The sequence below is a fragment of the Mustela lutreola genome, chromosome 11 (genome assembly GCF_030435805.1).
Source record: "Mustela lutreola isolate mMusLut2 chromosome 11, mMusLut2.pri, whole genome shotgun sequence".
Taxonomy (NCBI): domain Eukaryota; kingdom Metazoa; phylum Chordata; class Mammalia; order Carnivora; family Mustelidae; genus Mustela; species Mustela lutreola.
The window spans coordinates 49,929,556-49,944,108 of NC_081300.1; the positions used below are offsets into that span (position 1 = coordinate 49,929,556).

General features: G+C 40.2%; 2 protein-coding genes across 2 annotated transcripts in view; one reads left to right on the forward strand and one right to left on the reverse strand.

Moving 5' to 3' along the window:
* Positions 1-14,553, reverse strand: part of COLEC12 (collectin subfamily member 12) — a 194,658-nt gene that overhangs the window by 108,840 nt on the left and 71,265 nt on the right. The window lies entirely within an intron of this gene.
* On the forward strand, positions 5,020-6,452 carry LOC131811027 (26S proteasome regulatory subunit 7-like). Its single transcript, XM_059139040.1, has one exon. The coding sequence runs from the start codon at positions 5,046-5,048 to the stop codon at positions 6,168-6,170; it is 1,125 nt and encodes a 374-aa protein (XP_058995023.1). The 5' UTR covers positions 5,020-5,045; the 3' UTR covers positions 6,171-6,452.

A 14,553-nucleotide genomic window follows, 5' to 3' on the forward strand; every position in this document is an offset into this window, starting at 1 on the left:
TGAGTTATGAAAACTACATATTAAGTTTAAGGATATACTTTACTAGAAATACATGATAAAATTGAACCCTCTTGTCTGGTGATAGAAGCCAAATGTTTTATTAACAACCCATGCTAGTAGACAGCAAATGACAAAAAAGTGTATAAACGTATGTCTCAATTCTACCATGAACTGTTCTATTATTTTCTCTACTATCAACAGAAATCAGATTTTGTATCTTCTGAACGTCCCCAGAAGTGTCTTCTTTCTTCTATAGTGTAAACAAATTAACTGAGGTCTTTCTTTTACAGATCCCCTATGTTCATGATTGTTCATCTCCTGCCAGAAGGTTGATGAAGCAGGAGGCAAACATGGACAAACAGGAGGCAAACCCAAAGGAATGTAGGAGAAATTTGGAGGTGTAATTAAAAGAATTACATGTCTGGCTTCCCGTGCCTTTAATTTAGGAAGTCAGTGGCTTCATCATGTACTTCACAGCATGAGTAATACACAGAACGTCTGTGTGGGAGCCACGGTTCAGAGGACCCTGCCACCCAGACTGAGGCCAAGTGGCACTCTCTTCACTTGATCGAAATACTTAAGTGATTCCAACAACTGACTACTGATGGTAACCTTAGCTAGACATTTCTGCCGTTGGGATCTTTCTACTAGCTTCAAATGGCCGCCAAGCTGCCATTTAAGCATTTTTTTAAAAATATTTTAAATTTAAATATTTTAATTTAAAATATTTTAAAATTTAATTTAAACTAATTTAAAATTTAAAATATTTTAATTTAAAATATTTAATATTAAATATTTTAAATTTTTAAAAAATATATTTATTTATTTGTCAGAGAGAAGGAGAGAGAGTACACACAAGCAGGCAGAGAGGCAGGCAGAGGCGGAGAGAGAAGCAGGATCCCTGCCGAGCAAGGAGCCCATGCGGGACTCGATCCCAGGACTCTGGGATCACGACCTGAGCCGAAGGCAGCGGCTTAACCCACTGAGCCACACAGGCGTCCCCTATTTAAGCATTTTTAAATATTGCCAACTCATTTCCTAGATGAAGGGCCAAGAAAGGGTTCCATGCATGTAATGGGTCATGCCAGCTGGACTGGAGTTGAAGTTCACACTCATCATGTCCGTTTCTGGATATCAGGCTCCAGGACAGGCCAGATGACCGTGGTTGAACCACTAGATTATTGTCTCCTTTTCCATATGGTCTCATGAGTTTTTCAGTTGATCCAGCCAACCAGCTGTTGCCTGAACAGGGCTGTGAGTATAAAGGCCTTTCAGACTGTCATGCCGGTCTAGCCCTATCAGATTAGCAGGTCACTAGGATTAGTGGTCTTCTTGCTAGGCCTTTGTGGAGTCAGTAGATAAACCCATAGGAACACCTAGGATTAGGGGTAATACTATGTTACTCCACATAATACTATACTATTTGGTAACAGTGGATAGCTAATTTGGGGCCATTTTTGTTTTTAAAACTGGAAAATATGTTTATCAACAGCAACCCAAAGCTATTCCTTTATTTCTGATAGCTTCTTCCAGTGTCCTAGATGATGACGTCCTCTTTTTCCCAGGTCTTTTGTTCAATTTCTTAATCATCATTCTACTCCTAACTCTCTCAAAGTCAAATGTTTGAGTATAACTTTTAGGCCACTCAATTTGCTGATTCACGTATGTGTGTGTTTAACATCGACTAAATGTTTGCTAAGTGCCAGACCATGTGTTAAGAATTAAGACACACAAATGCATACTCATTTTAAGAAGAATTCAAAAAATGAGAAATATATAAGATAAAATGTGAAAGTGCCCTTTATCTTTTTTGAATTTACTCTCTCTTTAGAGATAATTACTGTTAACTGTATTTTCCATATCTTCAAAAAAAATCCACAGATATGTACATACACATGCATATAGTCTACGCATCACATTCTAAGCATGTGCCCATGGAAGTATTGGAGTATATGTGTGTTCATGAACAATTTTAGATATGGCATTCATGAACTTAAAATGTACGTATTATTAAAAATGATAATAAATGTTCTTTTAAAATTCCCACTCTGATCTTTTTGTTTATACAAATTTCTCAGAGTCTGCAGAAAGAAGACACCATTGGACTCACAGCCAACAAGCCCAGAGACTTTTGCTCTGTGAATATTCTTTTCACTCACTGATTCAAAAAATACTTATTGGGCCTAGACCATCTTCCAAACACTGTGCCAACCAGGAGTATGAAAATGAAGGTGTAGCCTTTCCCTCAAATCCAGAATACACAGAATTAAAATGAACATATGTACTATTTTTCCAAGTAAAGTTCTTATTTTTTAAGAAAATAACCTCAAAAATCCTCCTTTGGGCTATAAATAGCTATTCTTTAATTGTACCACCAGGTGTTATAATGATAGTTGTTCAAATATTAGCCTTCCCAGGTAACAAGACAAGAGCCTTAAGAAGTATGCAGGAGCACTGGGGGTTATACGTAAACAATGACTAATGGAACCCTACGTCGGAAACTAATGATGTACTGTACAGTGACTAGCATAACATAATAAAAAAATAAATTAAAAAAAAAGTAACGTTTTAGGTATGAGAAGTTTGAGAAACTTTGGGCAGATTTCATATCATACTGGTCACACATGCATAGGGCTGGCCTGATAGTAGGGATAGTTTAGGAGCACTCTGTTTTTCCCTTGCTTATAACTGAGGTTGGCCCAGTCGGAATGTGTTGATGTGGTCCCTGATTCGGGGATCAGGAAAGAAGTGACCTAGAGACCCATCTCTCCTCCCTAGGAGACAATGATGCAGGTTGAGAGAGCCAAAGAGTTCATCTGATTTCTTGTTCCTCTTTCCAGATGGGAAGGAAAAGACAGTGATTTGGGGATGTGCTACAGATGGACTTTTATAGCTGCCACTGAACTCAGTTTTAAGAACAACATCTTCTAGTGAGAGAAAAAAATTACACAACAAATGTCCCTGATCACTTTTCTATGTAGAGGGAAAGCCTAGTTATAAATCACATCCAGTACTTAAATCATGGCATGACCCACGAATGACCTTCTGCCTTCTCAGTCCAGCCAGCCTGGTGACTCCCCCTGACCACTGTGACCATGGCAGCTGGATTACAGCAGGGATGGAGGCTGCAGTGGGACTTACGTAACCCACAGGCCTGTCTCTGCCCCGGCCCTCTGCTCACATTAACACGAAGCAGTATATAATTTAGAAAGGGGGAAATGCGATCATAGCTTTTGCCCCCACACTGCTATGAAATTCCAGGCTTTTATGTGCAGGAAGCTCCTTGTTGATCTTGGCATCCCCATGGGTTAAAAATCTTGTTTAAATGTTGCAGCCTTAGAATAGTCTTTGAGGTTTTTCTATGTTGTTTTATAAAAGGCTTCTGCCTGATTATTTACAGATGCTTTCTCTGAGAAAGCTGAAAATAGTCTCACTATGAATACTAAAATTTGGACCCAGGCTTCCCTTACATTTTTATGGTGAACAGTTGAGCCCAAAGATTGGGCTGCTCACTTGGCTTTTAAATGGGTTTCTGTCAGTGTCTCTGCCATGGAGGTGTCTGTTGACTTGACCTCAGTCTGTCAATGGAGGCATCATCAATGTACTCATGTGACAAATAATTGCTGAGCCCTACTACGTGTCAGGTCTTATGCCAGGGCCTGAGGGCAAACGGAGGAAAACCAAGGCTCTGGCTTTGAGGAGCTCACTCTAAGGAGAGGAAGGAAGTATGAGAAATGCTGTCCCAAATGTTGGGGTCCCCTCACAGGGGACAGGGAAGTGCAGGTAAACAGGGAGGCCTGCTCAGTTACTCAATTGCTTTCCCACCTTCACTTGGCTCCGTTAGTTGTAATAAACTAGGTAGGATCAGGAGTGGTGTTCTTCTCTCTGGTTTTCCCTTCATCAGATTTGAATCAAGCCTCTGCCTCTGGGAGGACCTGATTCATAATATTTCATACTAAGAGAGACCCATTCTTGTTCTTCAAGATGTCTGGAGAAAAACTTGGTAGAATCTTCGTAAATGTGTCCACAGCATTCCCAAGCATAGGCAGACAGCACTTCAGTCTCCATAACCATAACCTTTGAGCTGTCACTGAAGTTACTCTCTTCTGCACCAGGCATGCTGGAAAGCCTGGTATCTGTCCATACTTAGAGTCATGCCATGACCGGCTCCTTTGCAGGCTAAGCAGTCCTGCCCACCCACCCCATCCCCCGCTCCAGGCTCGCTCACCTCCTTTCAATGTGTTCAGTGTCAGGTCCTGGACTCACTCCAAACCCTCCTTATCCCTTCTCAGTTACAAAACCCAGAACTGGGCCAGGAAAGGAGTGTGCCGGGCCAAAGACTTTCCTTCCCAATTCCCGCAAATTCCTGAGAGTCTCTACAGGCTGGTTAAATGAATCTCTTTTTACAGGATAACCAGGGGAGACTCTGGGATGACAACACTAGGGGAAGAGGTTGAGGAGAGTAAAATATCGCCCTTACAGGTTTAATTAGGGACACATGGCCTCCATGTTCTTCAACATTACTGCTCCTGGCACCATGAACTTCTCTCTGGAGTCATCAGGACATGTGGGTGAATATTGGAGAAGTGCTTTTGGATCAACAGGAGTGCCATAAATCACCATTACTGAGTTAAAGACTTCTCCATGTGATTTACAACTTGCAGTAATAATGACCTGGTGAGTTTAAGAACTCACCACTCCATCTCGTATAGACTCTTCTTAAAGAAAAATGAACCAATCTAAGCTGAGAACAATCATATAATCACATCCCATCTTGACATGGCATTTTTTATTTTCTAAAGTACTTTCCCACAAAGAACCTCACCTAATTCTCACAATAACCTTGTGCAATGAATCTTAAATGCACTAACATAGCTAAGGAAAGAGAGGCACGGAAGTTCTCAGTGGCTCACTCAAGATGACACAGGAAGTAGCAAGGTAGGACTGAAAATGGAGGTTGGCCTCACCAATCTCTTTAATTCTAACCACTATTTGCAAAATATACCACAGCTGACTGAGCAGTTGAGGCCCTCGGAACAACGAAAATGCCGGATTACCTCGGTGCCGATCAGCGGAAAACCAAAGAGGAGGAGAAGGATGACAAGCCTATCCGAGCTCTGGATGAGGGGGATATTGCCTTGCTGAAAACTTACGGTCAAAGCACTTACTCTAGGCAGATAAAGCAGGTTGAAGATGACATTCAACAACTTCTCAAGAAAATTAATGAGCTCACTGGTATTAAAGAGTCTGATACTGGCCTGGCCCCACCAGCACTCTGGGATTTGGCTGCAGATAAGCAAACACTGCAGAGTGAACAGCCTTTGCAGGTTGCAAGGTGTACGAAGATAATCAATGCTGACTCGGAGGACCCAAAGTACATTATCAATGTGAAGCAGTTTGCCAAGTTTGTGGTGGACCTCAGAGATCAGATAGCACCTACCAACATTGAAGAAGGGATGAGAGTTGGGGTGGACAGAAATAAGTATCAGATTCACATTCCGCTGCCTCCCAAGATTGACCCAACAGTCACCATGATGCAGGTGGAAGAAAAACCTGATGTCACTTACAGTGATGTGGGTGGCTGTAAGGAACAGATTGAGAAACTTCGAGAAGTAGTTGAAACCCCATTACTTCATCCAGAAAGATTTGTTAACCTTGGCATTGAGCCTCCCAAGGGTGTGCTGCTCTTTGGTCCACCTGGTATAGGCAAGACCCTCTGTGCTCAGGCAGTTGCTAACAGGACTGATGCTTGCTTCATTCGAGTTATTGGATCTGAACTTGTACAGAAGTACATTGGTGAGGAGGCTCGAATGGTTCGTGAGCTCTTTGAAATGGCCAGAACGAAAAAAGCCTGCCTCATCTTCTTTGATGAAATTGATGCTATTGGAGGGGCTCGTTTTGATGATGGTGCTGGAGGAGACAACGAAGTGCAGAAAACAATGCTGGAACTGATCAATCAGCTGGACGGTTTTGATCCTCGAGGTAACATTAAAGTGCTGATGGCCACTAACAGACCAGACACCCTGGATCCAGCACTCATGAGGCCAGGGAGACTGGACAGAAAGACTGAATTCAGCTTACCTGATCTAGAGGGTCGGACTCACATTTTTAAGATTCATGCTCGTTCAATGAGTGTCGAAAGAGATATCAGATTTGAATTGTTAGCGTGACTGTGTCCAAATAGCACTGGTGCGGAGATTAGAAGCATCTGCACAGAAGCTGGCATGTTTGCCATCAGAGCATGGCGAAAAATTGCTACCGAGAAGGATTTCTTGGAGGCTGTAAATAAGGTCATTAAGTCTTACGCCAAATTCAGTGCTACTCCCCGCTATATGACATACAACTTATCCTGAAGGCTTTCATGAAAACTTCCTTTCACTGGAATCCTAACTTTATTAAATAGCCTTGTTAATAACAAGGACACACACAAAAATAAAGCGTTTCAAATTGTATGTTTTTTTCAGATGTCTTTGTAGTACAATAAAAAGTGGTATCTGATGTCATCAGGCAGAAAAAAAAATATATATATATATATATCACAGCTTATATGGCAAGTTTTCATATCCATTATCTTACTGGTCCTCAAAACATTCCTAGGATGCAAATAAGGAACCAGCAATAACAAAAACTGTGCAGAAGATGATTGTGAAGAAGCTTCAAATGGATCCGAATGACTAACGGACGATATCAGCAGAAAACTGGGCATTGCCTACTGCAGCCTTCCAGATTACCTGAACCTATGAGGTCTTTGCACATTTCGTGGTCTTTGGGCTACTTTACAACTTGTAAGTTGCAGATGACTGAGAGGAATGTATGTCATTCTTACCCACAGACATGCACATGAATTCTGTCCACTGGAAGTGCAATTGATTTTCCTCTCTCTTTAGAAGAACCCAATCTTGCATCTACTAACCCAATCCTAATCGCCTACATACGCACCTGCCCTTTGGGTTCTCCTTTGCCCTGGCTGCAAGATTACTGTTCTTTCATTAAAGAATGAGTTAAATAAATCCTTGACACATTGGGCTCCTGGGTGGCTCAGTGGGTTAAACCTCTGCCTTCAACTCAGGTCATGATCTCAGGGTCCTGGGATCAAGCCCCACATTGGGCTCTCTGCTCAGCAGGGAGCCTGCTTCCCTCTCTCTCTTCCTGCCTCTCTGACTACTTGTGATCTCTCTCTGTCAAATAAATAAATAAAATCTTTAAAAAAAATCCTTGACACCTGTTTATTTGACATGTATAACATATAAGAGTCATGATTTTCTGTTTTAAAATAATCATCCTTTAACAACAGCTAACATTTCTTGAGCACGTACTAGAAGCCCTTACTAAGGTCTTTACATACATTTAATTTTCACAACCATCACAAGGCAGGCACTCATTACCTCTGTTCTCTAGATGAGAAAGTAGAGGTTTAGAGAAATTTGATAACTGGCACAAGGTCCCACAGTCACTAGAGAGGGAATCACTTGTGTCTGAGGCCACTGTTGTTGATATTTCCTTGGGGTCTGCAATATCTGGAATGAAATAATTAGGGCAGCCATGTGACCCTGACAGAGGTGGGCACGTGAGGGCCTCTGGAGCAGTTGTGGGAGGCAGTCTGCAGTTCGTGCACCCTGAAGTTAAAATCATTCTCATCTTGGATGTTGACCAACATCCTACGGATAGATGATTTGGGATGTACTCCATGTTATCTGTCTCCCACACAGCATGAGCGGGGGGAAGAGAGTGTCCTGGATACAGCACTGGCCCCACAGTGAGAAGGGGTGCATTCTTGCCTTAGCTCAACTACTGAAAAACAGGGTTATCCCAGACAAGACACTTAACTTTCCTTGTTAGTCTGAGTTGATGAAGATCAGATGGAGAGACAAGAAGGACATATTCAGCTATGCCCGCAATGCTAACAAAGACAATGTACACAGAGCAACGTAAATGGGTCCCTGCCCTTTCCGTTGCTGAATGTGGGCCTCTGAGGAGGGGGAAAGTCCTCATTTAAAGCAGCAAGAATTACAGGTCACCCAATATACACAGGTGGAAGAGTTCTACATCTTGCCCCTGTGGACAGGGCTGTCCTTGGGTGACCTCCATAGGCTGATCCTTTTAGAGGTTTCTTTAGTGAATCCCTGGGGAGTGACTCTGGGATGCAGTGCTCTTGGAAGAAAGTGAAATTCTGTGTCTGGACTACAAAGATGGAGGCTTATCTGTGTAATTACTAATCTCTAGAGGAAAAAGAACTTTTCTTATTCATATCTTTGAATCTGCACAATCATTGGCACAGCTCATAACTAACCCTCAAATGTACACTGAATATAACTGAAAGCAAGTCCATTAACTAGTTAAATAATTCATGCAACAAACACTTATTGGACATCTTATCACATGCTTGGTATTATCCCAAATAAGGAGAGGCCAAGCCTATCCCACCACATTCATGTGCAGGTGGGATGTGCTCTCTGGATTCCACTCTCCCCTCTGGCTGTCTTTGGGGAGGTATTCTTTACCCCCTTCAAAGTTGCCTTTGGTGTTAAATTATCATCTTTTATAAAATGCACAATTCTGGGTGCATGGATGGCTCAGTCAGTTAAGCATCTGCCTTTAGCTCAGGTCGTGATCCTGGGTCCTGGGATCAAGTCCGGCAATGGTCTCCCAGGGAGCTTGCTTCTCCTTCTGCCTCTGTCTTCCTTTCTCTGTCTTTCAAGAACAAATAAATAAAATCTTATAAAAAATGCACAGTTCTACACAAACTGTTATTTGCCCTCATGGAATTCCTACTTAATGACATTTTCCCAATAAATATTGACTAAATGTTGGCCATGGGTTATGCCTTGTTCTATGTGTTGGATTAAAACAGAGAAACAGGGGTGCCTGGGTGGCTCAGTTGGTTAGGTGACTGCCTTCAGCTCAGGTCATGATCCTGGAGTTGCAGGATCGAGTCCCACCTCAGGTTCCCTGCTCAGCAGGGAGCCTGCTTCTCCCTCTGACCCTCTCCCCTCTCATGCTCTCTCACTTTCCTCAAGTAAATAAATAAAATTTAAAAAACAAAACAAACAAACAAACAAAAAAAACAGAGAAACAGAGGAAGTCTTTTATGTGCAATTTAGGATGAGACGGAGTGGTTAGAGGAGATAGATGAAACTCAAAGAACCTTTTAAAAATACAACCAATTTGTAAAGAGAGAAGTAAAATTGTCTCTATTTGCAGATGCAATGATACCATATATAGAAAACCCTAAGGACTACACCAAAAAATGGTTATAAATAATCAACAACTTGAGTAGTTGCAGGATACAAAAATCAATATATAAAAATCAGCGACATTTCTATGCATTAACAATGAACTGTCAGGAAAAAAATTAAGAAAACAATCCCACTTAAAACTGCATTAAAAAAATAAATAAAACAACCTAGGGATAAATCGAACCAAGGAGATGAAAGAGCTGTACACTGAAAACTATAAGGCATTAATGAAAAACTGAAGATGACACAATATATGAAAAGATGTTCTGTGTTCATGGATTTAAAGAATGTTAAAATGTCCACACTACCAAAGCAATCTACAAAGTCAATGCAATCCCCATCAAAGTTCCAATGGAATTTTCACAGAAATGGAGGAAGCAATACTAAAATCTGCATGGAGCCACAAAGATCCTGAAGAGCCAGAGCAATCCTGAGAAAGAAGAACAAAGCTGGAGGCACCATGCCCCCCGATTTCAAACTATGTTATGAAGCCACAGTAATCAAAATTGTATGGTATTGGCATAAAAACAGCCACACTGATCAGTGGAACAGAATAGACAGCCTAGAAACAGACCCACGATCATATGGTCAACTTATGATAAAGGACAATAATAGTGTCTTCAATAAATGGCATTGGGAAAACCTGGACAGCCACATGCAAAAGAATGAAACCCTATCTTACACCACATACAAAAATAAACTCAAAATGGATTAAAGACTTGCATATAAGACCTGAAATCACAAGACCCCTAGAAGAAAACATAAGATGTAAGCTCATTGACATTGGTCTTAGCAATGATATTTTAGATTTGACACCAGAAGCGAAGGCAAGGAAAGTAAAAATGAAGAAGTAGGACTACATAAAATTAAAAAACTCCTGCACAGCAAAGGAAATCATTGACAAAATGAAAAGGAAACTACAAAATGGGGGAAAATATTTTTAATTGGGATGAGGTTTTTTTAAATTGAATTGGATGAGTTTCTTGTGTATTTTGGATATTAGTCCTTTACTGGATATGTGGTTTGCAAACTTTATACCAGGAAACTTTAAAAATTAGAACTCTTGAATTTCAGAAATAAAATCTTAAAAAACCTAAGCAATACAAATTTATACATTTTATCGCTCTCCAGATCAAGTTAAATGATGGCAAAAAAGGTTGATTTTCATATGATTCTATGGTATCTCCCATTTTCAAAGAAAACAGAAATCAGAACTTTTTATTAAAAATAGTGCTTCAAAACAGTTTACTTCAAGTTACTCAGTGAGTAACTGACCAAATGGTCAGAACACATGCCATGATTGCTAACTAATCTCTTTTTTTAAAAAATCGTGTTTTTAAAAAATTTTTTATTTTTTATAAACATATATTTTTATCCCCAGGGGTACAGGTCTGTGAATCGCCAGGTTTACACACTTCACAGCACTCACCAAAGCACATACCCTCCCCAATGTCCATAACCCAACCCCCCTTCTCCAAACCACCCCCCTCCAGCAACACTCAGTTTGTTTTTTGTGAGATTAAGAGTCACTTATGCTAACTAATCTCTTATTATGGCTAAAAAAGTGACTGATTAGAAATTAAATCCAGGGGGCCTGGGTGGCTCAGTGGGTTAAGCCTCTGCCTTCAGCTCAGGTCATGATCTCAGGGTCCTGGAATCAGGTCCGGCATCAGGCTCTCTGCTCAGCAAGGAGCCTGCTTCCCCTCTTCTCTCTCTCTGCCTGCCTCTCTGCCTACTTGTGATCTCTGTTTGTCAAATAAATAAATAAAATCTTTTAAAAAAAAGGAATTAAATCCAATTGATACATACAGCCATATGTCTGCTGGAGCTCATTTGAAAGGAATTACTTTAAATAAAGTATTATTTCCCAAATGAATCAGCATTGCATTTAATTAGGTAACTAAAGGCTCTATCTTTTTTTGAGACTTAAATTAAAAATTATAAGCCAATATAATTTGGTACAATAGTAATTAAAACACTAAACTATATAAAAACATAATGGCTTTCCGTTAAGATTTCATTAACTTAAGTGTTTTTCTCCCTTTGGATTAAATTACATCAGGCCAAAATGAACTTGCCCCCAAGCAAATTTTATAAAGAACGAATATAACATTTACTAGGAAATACAAACACAGTAAAGGAATTTTTTTAAAGATATTTTTTAACCAGATGGAAGGCTTTTATTTTAAAAATGTAAAAGGTTATAAAAGCCTCCTTTTGGGGGGGCAATCATAATGTTTTTAACAGGCCAAAGTGAATATTCTTAACATACAAGTTTAACTTTTAATTCTTTAAAATGCAGTGGGGAGTGATTTTTCCTTAACAGTAAGAAGGAAAATCCCTCTGAGATCGTGAAGCTGTAGAATTTGAGACTAAAAATTTGCTAACATCAAGACACAGTTAACCATCTCTTTGTGTGTTTGTGCTTTCTTAATGAAAGCATTTTGTCTCCCCACTAGTAAGGATGCAGATTTCAAAGTAGCTAAACTACTGTTAGACCAATGTGTACCACACCAGACAACCTCTATACTTGGCTGATTTGATTGTGAACAACACAAGCGAACAAAGCTATGTTCTTACGTGATTCATTACTAACACAGGCTAGCTGAGAATCTGCACCAGAGAGAAAGGGAAGGTAGGACTGTGATGGTGGAGGTCAATTTGAGCATCTAATTCCAAGCTATGTGAATAATGAAATCACAGTGAAAAACCAAGCCAATCTGTGCGAGATCCCCTACCACCTCCATCTGTCTCATCTAGCACCCTTTACTTGTTATTTATTTATTTATTTGTTTGTTTGTTTGTTTGTTTTTGGTGAGATGATTTTTATCTACATTCCATAGACAAGGCATGCTTATAAATGTATAAAAAGTTTTACATGTATAAATAAACTTATAAATTCATAAAGGTCTGTTTAAACTAGAAGTTTCATTCCAGTAAAAGAATTATAAACTATGCAAATCTTTTATTTAAAATGATGCGAGGGGCGCCTGGCTGGCTCATGAGGTAGAGCATGTAACTCCTGAACACAGAGTCTTGAGTTCAGGCCCCACATTGGGCATGGAGCCTACTTTAAAAAAAAAATGAGGTGATAAATTATAATTAATGTGTAAGTAAAATAATGGCACTAAGTTCAGATATGAAAATTCTCCAAGTTCCTGAGTGTGAATAGTATCAAACCTTTCCTTTCTATTGATGCTTCTGGCTGAGAATGGAAGGAGCGATGGAGGCTTGAAGTAATTGAAAAATTCTTCACCTGGTTTCTTGTGACGATGTATGGAGGGCGACATCATTTTCTCTAGAGTCTCAAGGTAAAATGTCTCTGGTTTGAAATGAGAATTGATCTGCTGCTCGGCTAACCATGGCTCGAATACTGCCAAAAAGCTCTGATGGAAGATTTGCCATCAAATGGCACTTCTTGCCATCTGAGGTTTTGAAAAGAGCCCAAGATTGGGAACTTTGACATCAGCCCAAACTATCCATGTCTGTTTCATGTTCTCGCTGGTGAGTTTGGTTGTTCCTCCTTTGCCAAGGATCCTTCCTATTGCCCTGGACACAGGGTCTCCCTTTACGGGCTTCACATCTGTAATTTTAAAAGACTCTAGAAAGAAGTCATTCAATGAGGGCCAGTGCCTCCTCCACAGGAAACCCCAAGAAGAAAGGCTTTCACAAATCAGCTGCTTCTGTCAGAGTCCGAACATCCTTGGTTTCTTTACAGGTCCTGATTTCTACATTCCTCGATTTCAGGGTAAAGCGTATCTGAAGTCCCAAATGTTCTACGATGGGAGTAACTCTCTTCATTCAGTTCTCTTTTATTTATTTTTTAAGATTTTATTTATTTATTTGACAGAGAGAGAGATCACAAGTAGGCAGAGAGGCAGGCAGAGAGAGAGAGGGAAGCAGGCTCCCTGCTGAGCAGAGAGCCAGATGTGGGACTCGATCCCAGGACCCTGAGATCATGACCTGAGCTGAAGGCAGCAGCTTAACCCACTGAGCCACCCAGGCGCCCTTCAGTTCTCATTTAATGGCATGTGGCTGCTGGCTGGAACTGGGATTTTCCCTGTTTCTTCTTGCTCACCCAGGAATTCAGGGCCATGGGGGCGTGGCAAAAAGGGCTTCACAGGCACGGCCTCCGTGCCCACAGACCATGTCCTTATGTCCCCTGGCCCCAGACAGCCTACCTTTTTCCCCACTGGCCAGCTGGCCTGCTGGGTGAGCTGGGTGAAGCCATCCTCAGCCTGCTGCTCTGTGCTTCCATCCCTAGGAATCTACAGCCCACAAGTGCTTCTGGCCCTTATTGCTCTTACTTTAATTCACAGTTCTTATCACTGCCTGGCATTACAGGTTTATTGTTTGTTCATTTGTTTTCTATCTCTCCCAGTAGAATGTGAACTGTTGTTTGCTCACTGCTGCATCCCCAGCTCCTAGAACAGGGCCTGGCACAAGGCAGATGCTCAATAAATAAATCCTTTAGAGAATTACAGACTCTGGACCTAGATAACTCTGCTTATTAATTATCCCTATTTTGAAAACTTCTATTTTTCAGAGCTCTTTCCTAATTACCTAATTATTTATTAATGAATATATTGTTTATAGCACATTTGAAAGATAATGTTCCTTTTTCAATTATACGTTACATTCGAAAATTAGAGTGAATGGAAAATCTCTTAGGTTTTATTTGTACAGAGTAAATTACTAAGAATATGAGTGTGAATAGATTAAGCTAAATTTATTAATCCAAGTAAGCATATAAAAAGTAGAAACTTAAAGATTTTTTAAAACTTAAATTCAAAACTTCTTTAAATTAAAAAGATTTTTAATAGTTGACTTAAAATTATTTTGAACCTACCTCCATATCACCACGGAAAACGATTATCATACACAAATCCAACTAAAGAACTGAATACTCTAAAAGAGAGGGAAAACTTTTACTGCATAGTCACTGTCATGTGGAAGAATGTTTTTAGGACTCCAAATGGAGAACGAGTAATAAAACTAGTGTTCCTGGCAAAGCAAATATGCTTTGTTAACCAAAAGGACCCAAATTTTAAAAATATAGAATGATCCCTTGATGATACCCTTCATCATCTTTGCACATTAATGGTTATCCACTTTGTACTTAAGAGGGTAGCAAAATACAGGAACCATGATTGCATTATGTGGCCTCTTATAGCTGGTCAACACATTTTATCTTGACTGGCCTACTGTGCAGGTTTGGATCAGGTCCTTCCTACTTTTTTTTTTTAATATTTTATTTATTTATTTGACAGGCAGAGATCACAAGTAGGCAGAGAGGCAGGCAGAGAGAGAGAGAAGC